The sequence below is a fragment of the Xiphophorus hellerii genome, chromosome 16 (genome assembly GCF_003331165.1).
Source record: "Xiphophorus hellerii strain 12219 chromosome 16, Xiphophorus_hellerii-4.1, whole genome shotgun sequence".
NCBI classification, from domain to species: domain Eukaryota; kingdom Metazoa; phylum Chordata; class Actinopteri; order Cyprinodontiformes; family Poeciliidae; genus Xiphophorus; species Xiphophorus hellerii.
In genome coordinates, this window is record NC_045687.1 from 14,568,536 (window position 1) to 14,588,074 (window position 19,539).

The window sequence follows — 19,539 nt, forward strand, 5'->3', positions numbered from 1 at the left end:
CGGGGGGAAAACATCATTGTGCGCGTGCACGCGAAGCAGAACCTCTGTAACGCGCATGTGGGACTCTCCCGCCCATGTCCATGACTGCGCTTCACACCTCGTGACTACCCTTAGCCACTAAACGCAGGGTGAGGTGAACGCGCACTGACACAAGGTCGCGCACGTCGGTCAGACTTATTTAAACGGGCACGAGTACGTGCGCGTACCCGTATTCTTTGTGTGGCAGCGTAGAGAAGCGCCAAAAGAGTGACCATGGCTGATGAAAAACCAAAGGTGAGTCTTTCTGCTGTTTTACCGAAAATTACAGCGTATTTTACCAGCGGTGTGATTTAAAACCTTAAAGAAAAACGCTACAGTTCGGCACTTTCCATTCGGGCTGTTTGGAAAGTTGCATCCTGAATTTGAACTATCAGCAATACCTACTTTGATAGACCGGAAGGTATGGGAGCGCGCATCATTCACGCGCGCATATCGGGTTTTTGTTTTTTTTCCTGCTTTATCACTCAGTGTGGACCAAATTGTATCATCCTCCTTACGGCCAGGTAGCTTGTGTGCCCGGTAGCTTGTAAATGCAAAGTAGTTTGTTTCTACTCTCAACAGAAAGGAAGGAATAATGATATGACATTATATGATATGATATAATATGATAGTACAACTGCTGCATTTGTGAGTGACATAGTCGACACCTACGGTTGTTTATAAACACTACAATATACTGTAGATACAAGTTGAGTTTATCAACACATGGTAATTTTGTTTTACATTCTGTTATTACACAAACTTTATTTTACCAAACAGCAAAATATACAACTTGATTCATAAAAATAGATCTCTGCATTTCTGTGGGCTTTTGGCCCAAATGAATAATGATTTTACTTCTGTTTTTGTAATTGTTTACAGTGCCTTGAAAAAGTATTCATGTCCATTTGTATTGTTTTATAGAGTAAGGTTACCTTCAGAAGTCAGCTAATTTGTACAGTCTACCTTAGTGTCATTTATTCTCAGAGTAAATATTGCTTCTCTGTAAAGCCTTAGGTTTGATAGAGAACAGTTGTGAATATTTATGAAGACTAGGGCTGAACAACATTAGGAAAATGTTAGGATATATGATATTATAACCTATATTTTCTTTGCTAAGCTGTTTCTTTGCTCTCATCACAAGTGCCCCTCCATTCTCCCTAAGTTTTCTGATCTGATCTCTATCATTTGCTGGCGTAAAGAATGGCTTAAGTCAACCCAGATGACCAAATGTTGCATGTAAGCAGTCTTGTGGAGTTCCCATACTGCAAATATGAATATGTTAAAAATTACTATTTGATATATTGTGTAGCTTTAGAAAAGACCAGGAGACACACAAGTCATTTTCAAATTAGGATTGTGGAGAAGCAGAAAATATAATCCCTAGTCCAACAAGACCAAACAGCTAAAACTAAAACAGAATGGTTTAGCAAAGCATTTCGATATATTAGACTGACCCAGTCAGATTCTACACCTAAAGAGATCTTTAGCAACAGTCGAAAGCTGATGTAAACATATGCTCTCCATCCATACTTATAGACCTGGAGCTATTTTGCTAAGAAGCAAAGCAAATATTTAGTCTCTGGAAGTGTAAAGCTGGGAAGTTCATACCCCAAAAGACTTGTAACTGCATCAAAAGATGGTTTTAAACATTTCAACTCAAAAAGAGCTGAATAATATACTCCACACTTTTAGACTCATTTAAAAACTAACATTTAAAACCTTGTATAATTAACCTTCCCACTGTAAACATGAGTGGGAGGTTAATGGTGCACCTGCTCTGTCTTATTAAACCGCAATACACAACTTTTACTAACAATGCCTCTCAATTCCTATGTCTCACCTCTTTTTTTCTGCCCTTTTACGCAGGAGGGCGTCAAGACAGAAAACAACGAACACATAAACCTGAAGGTAGCTGGACAGGATGGATCTGTCGTCCAATTCAAGATCAAAAGACACACACCGCTCATCAAACTCATGAAGGCTTACTGTGAGAGACAGGTGGGCAAATAGCCTCTCGGATGCAATAAACTGTGCAGTTGCTTTTTATTACCAGCAATTCTCAACCAAAAACATGCAATCATACGATCGTTTACATTTTTACCCAGAGACTATTTACAGATCTTTTGTATTGCATACATGTATATTTAATACTGAGGATTATCATTTGCTTGCCACATCTAGAGATAGAATATCAAACTACTGGATGTCATTTAATGTTAACATTAACAAAGATTCATAGAAGTATTCTGGTTTGTTGTGTCGATGCTGAAGCCTGTGAGGTGCTATTGATTTATTTAACTTCACCTGGACTTTTTCCAGTATATTAAAGCATTTGTCATGAATGAAATCACAATGGAGAAATGTTGGCACAGTAAAGTGATTATCGTCTGACTGACAGCCAGCATCATCAGGTTGTAAGTGTTGTGCATTGTTGTACAGAAACCACATCTCTAAGTTAAAGGATAAACATAGGGACTTGTTTCTGTTTTAGAACACCACCACAAAAATATGTTCTTGTCAAACTTGTTTCAGAAACTAAACAGTTTTGTTATGATTTTTAACCTTTGCACAACACACAAGGCACTTATTCACTATGAGGTAAAGGTTCTAATTTGAAATGCTCATTTTTGTCACAATAATCATGTTAAAATATATTCATAAGAACTTCAAATGAAGGTTTCCATTGACTTTAACTGACTTTAATTTAATTTTAATTGACTTTAGAATGAGGAACCATTAAGATTTGAAGGCCATCTTATAGCAACCTATGGTCATATCTGATGCAGTTTACTTTGGCTCAAATACAGAAAATTAAACCCATAAAATTGACCCATATTTTTTATATAAATAGTAAACCATTAGTGTCATGCTTTATGTCTCTCCTTGTGTAGACCTGAAAAGGTGCAATCTAACATCTGACCTGCCTCTTGATTTTTTTGAACTTTTAAGACCCCATGTCAACCTAGTATTTTCTGTCAGTATTTGAAAAACATTTTTGTCATCCAGCTTAGTTTTAAATCTCAAGTCTGAGTAGATTTGTTTTTATTTATCCCTTTTTCACCATTTTAGTCCTGGATTATTTTGCTTTTATAAAACCAATGTCAGATTCTTAATTCATGGGGTTAAAATGATGTTGGTCGACCTTTGCAGCTATAACAGCTTCAACTCTTCAGCTTCATTCTCCACATAAATTCAATCCAAAGGTGTTCTGTTGAGGTGAAGCCAGAACTCTGTGGAGGCCAGTCAAGTTTCCTCCACACCAAACTTCCTCCTCCATATCTTTATGGACCTTTCTTTATTCACTGCATTTCAGCCATGTTGGAAAAGGAAGGGGCCATCCCCAGACTGTACTCAAATAGTACGGTGCATGAAATTGTTCAAAATATATCTGCGTGGTGAAGAGTTAAGAGTTTCCTTGACTGCAAGTCAGGTGCCAAGTAAAAATGTAACCCTACAGCAGTTACATTTTTATCTGACCTGCTACCCAGTGAGTTGTCACACTCTAGAAAGTAACGGTGGTGTCCTAATCCAAACCTGCCCACTGTTTGTTTTCATATCACTAATTAGAAGTTAGTAGTATTTGAGCCTAATGAATAAAAGAACTTGTTTCAACTGCAGTTGTCATGCCTTAAACTTGACACAAACAATTCAAAGCATCAGCGGAGACATAACATAAGGGGAAGGGAGTTGTCTTTGTTGCAAAGAAGTATAAACATTTTTTAATAAAAGACCATAAAGAGTCCTTTGTCATTGAACCAGGTTAACTACCTTAAATGTGTGCAAAAGGGGATTTTTAACTGCTACCTCCCATTACTATTATGTTTCACAGAATTGTATTGTACTTGCTGAGCTGATATGAATTGTTCTGCTTTGCAGAGCTTTGTGTCGTTTGCCTCCACAGAGACGGTGGAGGCAGTGTTTTCTATGGTTGTTACTGTGTAGCTGTGAAATCTTTGTGAATATGGAGCTAATACTACTGAAGCAAAATCATGCAAATGTGTTGTTTGACGCAAACCCCACCCACTAGCAGCACATTTATTACATTGTTGTGTGTTTATCGTAGTAAAACATCTTTCTGCCCTTTAAAGGTCTTTGATTAATGTCTGCTTTTACGCCAACTTAAGCTGTTGTATGTATATAGGATGCAACTTAAGCAGGACCTGCTAATGAGGAATTGCAATGTGAACAAGTTTTTTATGCCTTCCCAGGGACTGTCGATGAGGCAAATCAGGTTCAGATTTGACGGACAGCCAATAAATGAGACAGACACACCAGCACAGGTAAGTCTGAATGACAACCAGAATAACTCAACCATCTGGAGCATTTATTGAATAAAGAAAGAACTGTGTAGTGAGCTTGAAGGGAGTCTTTTTGCAGCGATATACAAGTTATTACACTTTGAAGAATAAAAAAAAAAATCAACACTTCTCTGCTCTGTCACGTTGTGGGGAATAAAGACCAAATATTTCTTGCTAACCAAAACACAGGCTTTTTAAAATAAATGACCTGTTATTTTTTGTTTGTTTGTTTTCAACCATGTTCAAATTTATAATTTAGTTTTGCTTCTAGTTTGTGAATCTCTTTAGAGTTTATATTATGCTTAATAATATAGATATTATTATTGACAAGTCATGAAGAATTATTACGTTGTTTTTATTACATTTCCTATTAAGAGTATATTATTGTACTCTTGATTTCCATCCTAGGATTAAAGTAACCCAAATACACTCACAAAAAAACTAAACAATAAATAAATATTCACAAATCTAATTGCTAGACATGTCTTTGGGTTGCAACCTGCCCTTCATTCTCTCTTTGTTCAGGTCATGGGGTTGACATGATGAGCCTTAACACCTCAGGCAGTGGGAATGCACCAAACTCACTCTCAGTTGGTCTGTTATGTTGAATATGTCTCTGCAGACAGATGCCAGTTACACTCAAGGCAGTTTGTGGTGGAGGTCGTCATAAATCATTATTGTAAGGTTTTGCAAAGGGAGGCAAGTCTGTCATTGCAGGGTGTTGTCACGAATGGCCAATGCAGCTTGCTGCTTCAGTGGCCAGCATTGCTGTTTGATGTCTGCAGACCAAAGAATTGATGTTGTGTAGGGCAAAGGGTCACCCTGAGGCCACACACTACATAAATGCAACCCTTTGACATTTGGCTTTTGCTCTCAGGTCCTGTACCTTAGCACGGTTTAGACACAGTGCCTTTGAAATCACTTGAAGCTTTTCATATCTTGTCACCATAATATTCCCAAACATTATATGTTCTATTTAGATTTTATGTGCTAAATAAACACAGACTACAACACAGTTGTGAAGTAGAATAAAAAGGATACCTTTTTTTTTTTTATTTGGCCCTCTTTACTTTGGTAACCCTCCACTGAGTCTAGTGCAACCAATGGTCTTCAAGGTATTAAGGGTGTAATTTTATTTTCAATATAGATCCAGCTATTTTGTGATGGTCTCAAAGGTTTGTTAGAGAAGATTGGAGAATAACCAGCATTACAAAGACCAAGGAACACATTAGATAGGCCAGGGAGAGGGCTTAGAGAGAAAGCAGGGTTAGGTGATCAAACAATTTCCCAGAGCACTATTTAATTCATCATCTGTAATTGAAAACAATATGGCACAAGTGCAAACCTGGCTGCCCACTGAAATTGATAGGCTGGGCAAGGGGAGAACTAATTAAGGAAGCATAAAACATACCTACAATAACCCTGGAGGAGTTAAAGAGAATAATCCACTACTTGTCCTTCTTATGTAATTGTGCAAAAACGTTTTCAAAAATATGGGAACCAGGTTACAGCTCATGTATGAGAATATGTTGATAGGACAACTACTCGTCACACACTCCACAAATCTGACCTTAATGGAAGACTTTCATTGTGAAAAGAAAACCATAGAAGCTGACAAGAGCTGATGTGATGGAGCTAAAAATAAGACAATCATGGAAGAAAACTTGTTAGAGGCTCCAAAATGTTGACTTTACAGCTAGAAAATGACTCGTACAACCCAGAGCTACAATAGACTATTTTAGATCAAAACATCCTCGTGTTATGACCTAGTCAGAGTCCAGACCCAAATCCAACTAAAAATCAGTGCTAAGACCTCTGCTTTGTGTTTATCTGTTGGATAAAATCCTAATAAAATAGAGGTGTCACATGTGAAATTCATGTGACACACGTTTAAATGCTTTTCTTCACAGTTGGAAATGGAAGATGAGGACACAATCGACGTGTTCCAACAACAGACAGGAGGTCTGATCTAATCAACCACAGCTGCCACCTTTTCGCTTCCAACATGACCGACTTCCCTGGCCCGTTCACACCCAGCGGCTAGCTCTTTGCAACTCGTCTAACAGTCTCAACTTAATTCTTTCAGAAGAGGTTTTAATTTTTCTGCTTCACAAAACTGCTGTAAAGAATTTCTATTCATGCCCCCCTGTTACTGTTTTTGTCTGTACATAAATTACACCCTGAACACATTGTCTTCTTTTTTTTTATTTTATTTTACTTCATGCTGTATTGTGGTAAATTTGTTGGAGTCCCATCCCAGTTTGAAGGGTTTGTTCTGCAGAGCTGCAGAACTCAGAAAGATATCCAGGGCAGGTAAAAATGAAAGTCATCTGAACTGATTAAATACTTTTGTGCTAGGCTTGGTAATTGTCTAGCAAATCTGTTCTTAAGCTATTCAGTTTTGGGACCGGCTGTCACTTGGTGAGCAGTGCACCCACTTTGGGAACATGACTTGGTTGCTGTTTAACTCTGTAATCAGATATAAAAAATATTATATACTTTTTATATTGAACTGGATGTTAAGAATACTCATTTTACTTCACCACTTCAAACTTTGGGAAGGTTGAAGGGATGTTTCAGTTAAATATACAGCTGTATTGTTTATTAAAATGCCTGTTAAAATAAAGTTGTCTTTTTTTTCTCCCCCCTGAAGGTTTACTTATTTGAATACATTTTAAAATCTAAGAATGACATTTCTATCCAGAATTTAATTAATGTTTGTATGTACAACAATTTATGGGATTAAACAGACAAACCTGGAGTTAAATATATTTAGGGTTGCCTTTAGAGTTATGGTTGAGGGAAATACATATTTTAGTATATTCTTGACTAAAACAACTTCATGGAAGTACATTCAAATGTATCATATTCTGCAATGACATTGACATGGCACAATGTTTACTCTAGGGGTATGGGGGGGGGCACAACCCCTATATGCATTGTGTGTTCTTTCACCACACCCACAGTTAATTTCAAGAACCCCGTTCTCTTTTGGGGCACGATTTGGAGTCTAACATAGATTATTTTTGACAATCCATTGAACTGCATAGATTTAATCTTTCCAAAATAAAGTTTTTCGAAGTTTCAAATGGTCAACTCAGCTTGAAAAACTCTGTTTTTATGCAGTACATGCTTTGCAAAGAATTACTAATAGCATAAATACACACCCTAAAGACAGCCCAAGTACCACCAACTGGCACTTGTACCAGAGTTTGAGAAACGTGGATATAGAATATGGCCTGAGGGATGTGGGCTGCCTGGTCACTGACGCTTGCCACCATCAACAGCTTTGACCGTTGCACCTCTTATCCAATGAGAGTGAAGTACTGGGCTTTCACATCCAATCAGAGCGCGGAATTTGACTGGTGGGCTGGTTCTAAACGCCTGGCACCGCAGAAACGGCGGATCTGCTAGTCGTATGTTTTTTCAGTCTCGGGTGGAGTCTACATCCCTTCGCTTCTCTGCGGGCAACGAGGAGGATTTCTTCTTTTTTTTTTTATTAGTTTGACTACTGCTTATAAGCCGCCAAGACATTGAAGCAGCTCCTCGAAGATGACGACGACCACCACGTTTCAAGGGTTAGACCCCGGTTCTAAAAGCAGTTCCAGGTAAAAAAAAAAAAAAAAAAAATGACATAAAACAAAAAAGGGGCAGTTGAATATCTTCCATGGAGGAACAAAAGGAGTGGGATGTGGGGAGAAACCGTTCGGCTAGCAGACGCCTCTTTTCTGGCTTCGTTTAAAGGGCAGCCCGCTAATGGTGGTGGTGAAGGATATAACTGGATTGAGCTAAACTGTCACATAGACTTGCTAATTGAGTTAATCTTATTGGGTCGCAGAAGCACCATACCCTTTAGCCACCATAAGTTAGTTTGGTTAGCCTGCTGTGTAGGCGTTGGGCATGAGAGCTGGACTAAAGAAAAAGAAAGAAAAGCGAGATTTTTCGCTTTCGTTTGAAGAAGTGGACAAACCTTTTTTAAAATCTGTTTGTTTTGAAGTTTCAGCTAAAATTTCTCTAATTCCTAAATGTGTTGCTGTTTGAAACTACAGTGTTTTTTTGCCTTTTGTATTTTTTTCACATTCTTAATGGTGTATTTTGACTGCTAAAGTCGGAGCATGTGACTGACTAGACTTTTTGTCTGCATATCTTTGTCTTTGATGTGATCTAAGTGGAAGAAAAATACATAATTTATTCTTGATAGCTATTTTTTCTAAATCCTTGTTTATGAATGTGTGCTTTTTTGTGAAAAAAGTAAAGTTTTCTCTTTTAGAAAAGAAACACCTCATCCTTAAAGCATGCAGGCATTCCTTTCCTGTAAGTGATGCATGTCTGGATGCATTCCTCCCCCTCTGCAGTAAAAAGAGTTGCTACCTTTCTTTACTTTTCTATGGCTTCAGGGTCCATATATTTATCTTAATTTTGTCAATAATTTTGAGAGTATACTTGTCTGGGGGTGGGCTCTGAGACTGCAAGCTGCTTTTGGGTGCTGCAGGGACTTGGGTGGGGGCTAACTAAGCCTGTAAATCTTATCTTAGCTCTTTGCTTTTGGTCTCTAAAGCCCCTTTTTTTTTTTTTTTTACAATCCACTGGTCATTTCTGTGGCTGTGTGTCCAAAATAAGACCCACAGGGCAGTGAGTTTAACAAAGAGGAGATATCTAATCTTTGTAGGCCATCAAAGACCCTCCTACCCCTACCTTATCAGAGATACAATCTTTAGCTGTGGAGTTCCTGCATTTGCTCACGAAATTGCCCTCTTGCTCCCAAGCAGTTGATTATTTTATTGATATTATTTGCAGTTTGGGTCTAGGGTGGGGTCATCTGCCATGCTGCTAACAGCTTTCCCCCCTCTCATCACAATCCATGTGGAAACCATGAGCTCATCCTCTTTTGGCCTGGAGGTAAAGTCTGGTTTAGGCATTATTGTCACAGCCGTGTGTGTGAGGGACGAAAAAAAAAAGGGGAAAAAAAAATTCAGTGAGGAGTGGCGTGCAGCCATGACTCTAGTTGATCTCCTTTGTATGGTTTGAGGAGGTGAGGTGTTTGTTGGGTTCCCATCTGCCTGCTTGGCCTTTTGGACAGCTGCTCTGTGTGTCAGCTGGTGGCTTCAGGGACTTTAAGGAGAGGAGAGTTTGCTTAAAAAAACGAGGGAGGGGTCCGACATGGGCTGTGCAAGCAGATTGGTATCTCTCATCCACCCCAACTGTCACAGTAAACTTTGAAGGCGTCTCTGAAAAGTGACCATTGCTTTTTCTCATGTGTTGAACTCATAGATTTCCTATAATTCCTCAACCTTCAACTATTGCCTTTTGTTCTTGGGTTTTGATCCAACAGAAACACAAAATTTGGGTAAATCTCTTTTTAATAACGATGAACTACACATTTTGTGTCAGTGCAAAGGAATCTGTAGTAAGATGAGGCTACTGCTAGCTTGCTAAGTCTGCGATTAAAGGCAAGCGGAGTCAGCTGCAGGGCAGAGATTGTGACTGACTGAGCGGCTGACAGCCGCGGCTTAAACTCATTGGTTGCTCTCTGTGTTTGGTATTCTTATGAAAGGGTATGGGGGGAGTCTGAGCATCCTCCATGTTTTATTTGTTTATTGAGTCATTGATTTTTGCACAGCTGGTTTTTTGTTTGAGATGTTACGGCCTTCCGTCAGACTATTTTTACAGTCTGTTTTTAATTCCCAAGGGTACTACGACCGCCCGGTGGGGAGTCCAACTTCTCTCTCGGCTCAGATGAAAACTCAACCCCCCAACGCAAGAACAAGATGGCCTCTAGCATCTTTGCAGAACCCGATGACCCCCATGCTCATCGAAGAAACAATCCACCAAGTAAGTTGATCAACCATCGCTCTAGTTTTGCATGCATCTTAAACAAAGATGTAGGAGCAAATACAGTGTCTTACAAAAGTGTTCATAGCCGTTGAAATGAATATTTTTGTCAAATTATAACCACGAACTACAATGTATTTGACATGATAGATCAACACAAAGTAGTGCATTATTGTGAAGTGAAAAGAACTGACACCAAAGTATATCCACAAATAAAATCTGGAAAATGTGTCATGTATGTTTTCAGACCCTTTGAGTCATTTTTCTTTTTTTTAGTAGAACCACCAATAGATACAATTACAGCTGCAGATAAATATTTGGTATGTCTTTGCATGTAGAGACTCAAATATTTACACATTCTTCTTAGCAAAACAAACTCAGGGAGATAGGATGAACAGAGTTTGTGAACATCAATTAAGTCTAGACTTCAACATTTTGACTCATTTCATTATGAATTGTTTTCCTGCTGGAAGGTAAACCTGAAGTCCCTTGTTGCCTTGAACGGATTAGCCCATATCTCCAGCTGTCTTCCCCTCTACCTTTGACTTGCTTCCCTGTACCTGCTGAAGAAAATCATCCCCACAGCATGATCTCCCCACCACCATGTTTCACTGATGTGTTCAGGGTGATCTATTGTGTTAGTTTTAACACTTCAACATTTTGCATGTTGGTGAAAACATGCAGTTTTGGTCTCCCACATTTGCATTGTCTGTTACACGGCTTGTGGCAAGTTTGAAACGGGTCTTCTTATGTCTCTTTTCTCTTGCCACTATTTAATAAAGGCAAAATTTGCACAATATAGAACTAATGGCTCTCATATCTATTGGTTCTTTCACTTGAGCTATGGACCTCTGCAGCTCCACCAGCATTACCATGCTTCTCTTGGCTGCTCCTCTAAATATTTGCACTGAGTCGTAGCCTGGGATGTTGGCTTAAGTAGATGATCCTGTGTAAATTTGTTTGTTCCATGTTTTTTTTTTGTGTGTGTGTGTGTGGTGATTGATTGAACAGTGCTTTGAGACATTCAAAGATCAGCTGTTATAACCTAACTCTGCTACACATGTCTCTACAGATTTCTCCCTGACCTGTAAGCTGTACTCTTCAGTTTTTATGAAGCTGTTTGTTGACTGTTCTCTAGAAAACCTCTAAGACTGTTAAACAAATCATACAGAGATTAAATGGCGGATAGTTTAAGTCTGTTTGTTTATCTAGTGACTTCTAAAAGTTGCCAGACTTTATTTTGGGGCACTAGAGTAAAATTATCTGAATATTAATGCACCAGATTTTTATTTTGTTAAAAAAATAAATTAATTAAATTTGGTATCATTTACCTTCCAATTTATTGTTGTGCACTTCTTTGTGTTGGTCTATCCCATAAAATTCAAGTAAAATGCATCAAGTTTTGGCTGTAAAAAAGTCAAGGGGAAAATATAGTTTTGCTAGGTACTGTAAGACGCAGACTGAAGGCTCATTTTGCTCATCAGAGGGAGTTTCCCACATTTGTTGCAGCCGAAGGGCCCTGGAGTGCTGGCACCAGGGTAATTTGAAGCTAGGCTTTGTTAAATAAAGACTGTAGATCAGAGCCTGCAGTGGAAAGACAGGAAAACTGTATCACTTGGTGAAAAGCATGGCCTTGCACATGGAGAAGGGAAGTGAATGCAGCAGAGGGTAATAAGGCAGCAAAGGGCGCCGAGAACGCTCAAGGTCACTGCAAACGTTCAGCCACGGAGGCTTAAATGTGATTTGACGTTTATGCCTTTGAGAGTGGTTTGAAAGCCTGGAAAGTTTCCGTCATTATTCACTGTTCAGCATGCGAAGGTTTCCGTGCTTTTTTCCAGATAATGGTTGTTTGAGGGAGAGAAAGAAAATTTCAGTCTTGACAAAAGTGAAATTTCCAGAATTTTCTGGGCACAAACAAAGAGTCTGACCTAAAATCGCTCCTTTTCGTCTTAGACAGCTTGCAGCTGATTACAGTAAAGCCTTTTCCTGCCTGCATTGTTTCACTTGGGGCCGTGTCAAGTTTAGAAGAGCTCCTCAGACTTGCCCCACTTTAGCGCACACAACTGGAAGAAGGAGAGGAGCAGGAGGAGGAGGATGTTGATTTTATTCGGGGGTTATGGTAACTTACTGCTCGGTTTACAAGCACCGTTCTCAGTCTGCGAGGCTTCTGTGTGAACGCTCATTTATCTGGCGTGCAGCGCTGTGTGGATTCCATGGTAAATAATCAAATGTGCGTTTTATAAGGCCTGGATATGTCTCCGCCATCTGGAGCCATATTACAGCCAGTCAGGAAGAAGCTGCAGAAGTGCTCCAATCTTTTTCAGCAATGAGGGGGGGAAAAGCCATCCAGTTTGTTTTTAAAATACTCCACAAGAAGCTTTCTATTGGTTTATTGATTAAATGCAAGTTATGGAGCAGGAGTGTCACTTACCCCAGCACTTATAATTGGTAATTAATTTCCCATAACTTCCTGTGTCTTAAATTGAATGATAAAGGGAAAGAAGGAAGAGGAAGTCATTTAATGAGAGTTGCATAGGTTTGATGGTTCACTTCTACCTAAGCGACTCTTCGTGTTCGGCACGGTAATGGTTAGTATTTTAGCGTTTTATAACTCCAGAGCTGGTTGGTATGTTTAAGAGCCCTCAGCTTCTGCCCACATGATGAGCGCACTCTTAATAAGAGAGGAAACAAAGACGAGCAGCAACCACACAATTGCCTTTCCTGTCTCCCTGCTTTCATGCGTTTATGCCTCGGACCCATGAGATCCATAAAGTTAAGCAGGATGCTCTGTTTCGTATAATCCATCAATCTCTTCAGTTTAATCCTCTCATGCTTCACATTTGTTGCCCAACGGGCAGTAAACTGATCGGGCTCAGAAATATTGAGTTATGAACGAGCCCCTTGTCGGGGTATATACTCTTTGTGATGATGCACTTTACTCCATTAACAACAGCAGCGGCGGCCTCTTGTCTGGCTCTCCGGCAGCCGACGTTTCTCGTCATCACAAAGACAGCTTGTCCCCTCCCCAGACCTATGGATGATAGTGGTGGCCTTATGTGGCCTCGGGTAGCACCGCCTGTCGCTCCACAGCGGGCCAATACGGGGGTTTTAACGCCCTCTTTGCAGGCACTACACGAGGTTATGTGGGTCTTGGCGCTCGGGTTGTCTGTCTGGACGCCTTCCACTGCATTTCAGATTTGGTGATGTTTCCTTGTCGGTTCCCAGCGATTTCCAGCGTGAGGTATTTCAGTCGGATGCTCTTGTAAAGCTGATGTTTTTCCGTCAAAGCTGAGTTGATGAGACTTGCTGAGGGACGTGCAGCCTTGTGAGCTGGACATGTCTAGTCCTGGTTTGGCTTTGTTGCTAATTGGATTAGTCGCATATGGTATGAATCTGCTGCTTTAAAGCCGTATTTGTGTTTCCTGTCTAGCTTCATCAGAAGTGCTAATCTGGATGTTTCCCTCACAGTTTTAAGTCGTGTTTTTTTTTTTTTTTCTTCTTTCAACATCCAGCTGGGGCTCCTACTGGAACCCTGTGCGGGGAGCCCTCAGCCCCCCTTAGGAGGGTCCAGCAGCCTCTCCTCTTCCCCAAGAACCCTCAGCCAGAGCTGACCACCATCCACAACTCTGGAGCCGCCATGATCTGGAACCAGAGACGAGAGGTACCCGTCTTCCAGCGATTATTCTCTGTTTCCACAACAGAGCAGGAGCCTATTTGGGCCCGGGGATCACAGATAAAAATCTATTTCAGTGGAAAATGTAGTCGGAACGGGTGGCTTAATTTGTCTTTTTGAAACTAATCCACGTTTTCAGATAAATATGCGCTGACATTTGTAATCCCAGCAGAGGTTTGGTTTTTCACACAGAGTCCTCGCTGTCAGACATGGAAAGAATTTCTTAATAGAGCAGTCCGAGTGAAGACATACTGAAACAAAATCCCTCCAAGAAAATAAAATAAAACGGTGACAAAATTCAGAACGTCTTGCAAAAGTATTCATAGTCCTAGAATTTTTTTCACACTTATTTTATTTAAAAGGAAAATGCACATTAATCAGTCGGTCATGTAAATATGCCAAACTTAACCCATTGTGTTCATAGGTTCTTTGTCATGTTATAAGCAGCTTGAACGTTTATGGAGATTTTGCATGATAAACCAGGAGAAAGTGGAGCTTGATTGTGAAGTGGAAGAAAAAGGATACATGGTTTTTATTGTTTGTTGTATTCTGGCTTCCTGAGTTGTTACTTTTACTGTAGCAGCAATGAACTCTGTTAATTTTTGGAGATTTGTGCTACATGCAAGTTTGCAGCCTCTGCATCTTATTACAGTCATTCGTAGAGTCAACATCTGACAAAATTACTGGTCGATTTGCTTCAAACCAGATGAAAACATGCCTAATTTACATTTCCTTTTTCTCTTCTTTGCTTAAAATTCTCATAAAAGTTGGACAGAAACATAGCTATAGAGACATACAACCATGCAATCACAAACTCCCACCTAGGGACAATTTAGAGAGACAGAGGGAAGTAGCAAGAGCACCAGGCAAAGGGAGAACATGCAGAAAGAGTTCAGGCTGGGATTCAAACTCGGGACCGTCTTACTGTAAGGCAACATTGCTACCAACTGCTCCACTATTTAGCTACATTATCATTATATTATAGTTAAATCATTTCAGAATAAGGAGCAAGACACCAAGACACGATCAATTCACAAACCATCAGCTTCCAGTTAATGTTGGGTTTAAACAAACTAAACAAAACAGAGCATATTGTCATGTATTGATAACCAGTTTGATACTATTGTCCCTTCTTTTTCTGACATTTTAGGGTGAGAACGGCCAGGAACAAGCAAACGATGGTAAGTACCCTGACTTCCTCAGCTGTTTTTACAAAAACAAATCCTTTAAGTGTCTGTCACAGGATGATTGTGACTAAACAGCAGGGCATGACTTGGATTACTCAGTGAAAGGCTCCATGGTGTACGAAAACAGACCAGGTAATTCTACTCTTCCTGCCCCTTCAATATCAGCTTGTGGAGAGTTGTCTCGTCTTTACTAGGGGGAAAAAAACAAAACAAAAACAGGATTCAACTTCTCCCTTTCTGAGTCAACAACACATGATCTCTTTGATGTGGTTTGTTCCTGTCATGATGGCACGGCAATCTGGAGTCAAGCAGCTGTTTTTTGATGGCAGGCTTCACTTAGTATGAAAAGCTTTTCATTAATCACCAGGTGCAAGATTTGAACTGAGTGGCTGGCTCCTCCGATAATAACAGGGGTCTGCAGCCTGGTTTGAATGAAAATATTGAAACTAAAGCTACTTTTGTTGCCTTTATGTGAAGCATTTCCTCTGCGTTTATGTTGGCAGCGAATTTCAGTTTCTGAACACAATCCAACTCCTGTTTTGGTGGTTGAACCGTATGCTAGCAGGAAGCGATGACTCAGAGCAGACAAGACGGACACGTTTAGAAAGGTCAAATATCAGAACATCTGCGTCCGCACTCACCGCGCAGTGCAGTCCCGCTGTCTGTGGCGAAGGGCCCCTTAACTGAGAACGAATACAGTTGTCACAGCTGCTTCTATTGCCCTTCCCCTGTCGGGCCTCGAGTCTGTTCTGCTTTTCAGATCGATAAAAGTGATGACAAATGGTGTTTACTAGGTGTGGACTGTTATAGGAATCTCATGGTATAATAGGATAAATAGAAATTTCACACATACTTACTCAGAAATGCAGAACAGAAACTAATTGCTTTTAGTTTAATCAGAAAAGCAACCATAACTCATAGTAGTGCATAAATTAAAGATGGATTCAGCACAATAAAGTCATCTATACCAGAAATCAGATTTGTTTAATAGATTTTAATTAAATAATTGGGAGTGAATACCTGCTAAATTTAGTAGTAAATGAATTAAGCATTTTTATTGTGCATTTTATTTATATTGATAAGCTAAGCGGTCTGTTGCTTAAGACCGGCCGCTGATGTAGCTTCAGATTAGCATTACTTTGACACGGAGCTTCTTCAGTTTCCACACTGGTAGTCTTTCTCTTTCAAAACTGGAAATATCTCCAACAATTTAGTTGGAAAGTCTTTTGTTCATTTGTTTTGTAAACATGAGAATATTAATGTTAGCCTTCTTTCTGCTAGCTTACCAGCAGAGTGCTACAACTGGGTAAAGAGAGGCTCTCCAACCTGTCAGCTAATCTGCATTGCTGACTCTGGTGTCTTTCTTCATCCCCTTGACATTTTATCCTTCCACTCAACCTTCCATTAACATACTTGAATACAGTCTCTAATTATTCAACTACTTTTGAAGTGACCATAAGTATATTATTAATTTTTCTGTAAACTGTCAATAACTCAAGACACTAATTGTATCCACCATAACACAGCATTTCTGTATCAACCTAAAAGCCATTCAAATTGATTAAAAAATGCTTAAAATATGTCACTGTGTGCAAGAAATCTAAAGAATAAGCTTCACTTTTAGAATTTAATTGTTGCAATCCATCAACTTTTTGATAATATTCTAATTTAGCAAGGTGTGCCTGTACTTTTACACCATGCTTGGTGCCTACTGTGGAAAAGCAGCAGCACTTCAGATAAAAAAAGGATCTCACGGCCTCAACATGGTTTGCATGTATGCTTAGGCAAAGCTGCTCACACACAAACACTCTTATTTATGCTTATTTCTGGGTCAGCTCTGTTGTTGACCAACCAGCTGGCCTCCAGAGTCACACTCTAAACAAAAATAAGTTTGATTATTCGCAAATAACTAATCCTATTGTTTTGTGTTTTTGATTGAACTCTTCAGTTTCAGATAAATCAACCATCAATGCTCCTTTTGTTTTTCAGAAATTTTCTGTCTGTTGCTTCATGTTAACACCTTTTGATTTTTGAACATTTAATGTGCATTGATGACCATGAATTGACCCTAAATGTCAGCTTCTGGTTAGTCGGTACTGATCTATTCATATCAGCTGCCCATTACAAAACCAGTACATCCTTCTGCCACAATGCAGCAGCAGTGGTAGACCAGCTGTGGTTTCATATGAATGTCTGGAGCACATCTTCAGCCGCTGATCTAAATTATATCTGCTGTAATCCAATTAGCAGTCTGTGGTCAGATTCAGTTAAACTTAAGCACCCTGTGGTTTCTTATTGTTGCCGTATCTGTAGAGAGCCCTGAATATGTGGAGGGGGAGCTGGAGGAGCCCGAGCAGAAGGAGACGTCACAGGCCCCTGACCCGTCGGGAGGCTCCAACGCTGCCGCAGGCGGCCGGAGAAACCCTCCTGGTGGCAAATCCAGCCTCATCCTGGGTTGAGACAACTCCTTTTTCTTTGTTTTCTTTTTTTATATATATATTTTTTTTCATTCAATCACTCTTGTTTTAAATTTTTTGAAGATAAAAACACCCCCCACCACTGTCTTCCTCCTCATCAACATGTCACTGTCTCTTCTTGTCCTCCTCCTTCCCGTGCCGTCACGTCCATGGACTCTCATGTCCTCTCACTCCACCCTCAAACCTTTTGTTTGATCCTTTTTTTCTATTGAAAGAAGAAAACTGTTGACAAAAGCACTTTATGTATCTCCCACACCCCTCCCATTTCAGCCCATCCTGTAGTGCATCGCGCCTGCTGGGAAAGGCATGACATGATTTTAGCTTGTCCCTCATTCCTTCCTCTGTTGTAAATGGTAAAACAAACAAAAAAAAAACCTAAAAAAGATTTGATGTGTGGATTTCTAAACACAATAAAGATTCATATGAAATTGCATTTGCTGGGTTTCCTTCTTTCTAACTTGGTATGAGGAAAAACTGTAGGAACTGTTTCCAGACGAAATGTCGTTGCTGATCACCCAGTCTAGACGTGGTGTATGCAAGACGACTGTTAATTCTCTCCTCTTCAGTTTCCATCTGCATAAATGTCCAGAAGCAAAGAGCCTCTTAATATTTATGTGTGCTGAAATGAAGCCTTGTGGCGGCAGCTGTGGAGAGAGAAGACAGGCTCCAGTCTGGAAATCTGCCCAGCTGAAGTAACAAGAATGACTGCTGCAGTGACCTGTGTCAAAATGAGAAAAAGAAATATTTTTATGACCTCACAAGCTGGATATTTGGCTTCCAGAGCGTTTCTGTGTCAAGATGAGTGTTGCCTTTTGATAAGCCTGAAGGTTGGGGGGGGTTTTAAACAAAACGTGGAAAATGATTCCTTATTTGGTTTTGGGCTCAAGGTAAATATCAGTAGGAACACAAAGGTTGAAATCATACTTTTGTCAAAAAAAAAAAGTATTTTCCCCATTTTCTGCTCATTTTTTTTATTATAAAAAAATAAACGTAAATGATGCTTAGCTTGACTGATTGCACAACCACTTAACTCTTAAGTTCTTGCTTTTAGATTACGTTTATCACCTAGATGGAGGTGTATTGTTTTTATAAGTCTGAGCTCCTTACTGTAAAGCGTATAGTCTCTGAGGCAGATCCTCCTCTTCAGATTACTCATGATGGAGCTTAACTGCAGAGCTGAAGATCTTAAAACCCTCTTTAGAAAAATGAACACAGCATCTCTCTTCTAAAGGACCCACTCGCCTGTATGTATATGTATACGTACTTAAAACATCAAACTTGATAGGAGACATGTTGGAAATAAAAGCTGAGGCATATAAAGAAGCTGCAGTGATCTGCAGCTCAGGAGAAAGAATATGTTAGCAAGAAAACTTTAATTGTTTAGTCCAAACAGATGTTCATTATGGGAGAGTTTTGTTTAAACCTTCACATAAGCCATGTGGGGGATACCTTTAATGAGTAAAAAAGGATACTGTTTCAATAAGAACTTTTTGTTGTTGATTTTTGGTCCATGAGGTGGGAAACCCTGAACACATAATCCCCAGTCATGGGCATTTTCTTGTTTAAGCAAGCTGAATACAGAGCATAAAACCAGTTGAGACTTAAGAGTTCTGGTATGGTCCTGTCAAAGTTCAGACTAAAATTCAATTCACAATCTGTGCAATGACTTAAATGAATGTTCACAAATGCTTTCTGTTCAGCCCCACTTGAGAATAAGCTACTTTTCCAGGATTGGGCAGCATGAACACATGTCCTAAAAGAACAAGAAGAAGAAGAAGTGATTCTACAAAATATTGACTCAGTAGCACTGAATACCAACATGATTTATCTTCTATGTTACAACTATGTGTCACTTTGTGTTGCTCTATCAAATACAATCCCACTAAAAGACATTGGGGTTTGTGGCTAATGACAAAGCAAGAAAAATATTCTAGGCTTTTAAATTACACGGTTGCTTTGTGTCTTACCTACTCGTCAGCTACAGCAACTCCTTCAGGCCCAACCCTTGAGCTGCTTAGTGCTGTGCAGCAGCAGTGTGTTTCAGCCATTTT

General features: G+C 39.6%; 2 protein-coding genes across 2 annotated transcripts; both read left to right on the forward strand.

Moving 5' to 3' along the window:
- The first annotated feature begins 158 nt into the window (after positions 1–158).
- Positions 159–6,966, forward strand: LOC116735186 (small ubiquitin-related modifier 2). The gene is made up of 4 exons (XM_032586865.1): positions 159–273; positions 1,888–2,019; positions 4,230–4,301; positions 6,230–6,966. The coding sequence occupies exons 1-4, from the start codon at positions 253–255 to the stop codon at positions 6,290–6,292; spliced, it is 288 nt and encodes a 95-aa protein (XP_032442756.1). The 5' UTR covers positions 159–252; the 3' UTR covers positions 6,293–6,966.
- Positions 6,967–7,723: 757 nt separating this feature from the next.
- Positions 7,724–17,921, forward strand: LOC116735185 (jupiter microtubule associated homolog 1). Its single transcript, XM_032586864.1, has 5 exons — positions 7,724–7,927; positions 10,009–10,151; positions 13,664–13,812; positions 14,975–15,005; positions 17,325–17,921. Exons 1-5 carry the CDS (start codon positions 7,872–7,874, stop codon positions 17,468–17,470), a joined length of 525 nt encoding a protein of 174 aa, XP_032442755.1. The 5' UTR covers positions 7,724–7,871; the 3' UTR covers positions 17,471–17,921.
- The last annotated feature ends 1,618 nt before the right edge of the window (positions 17,922–19,539 follow it).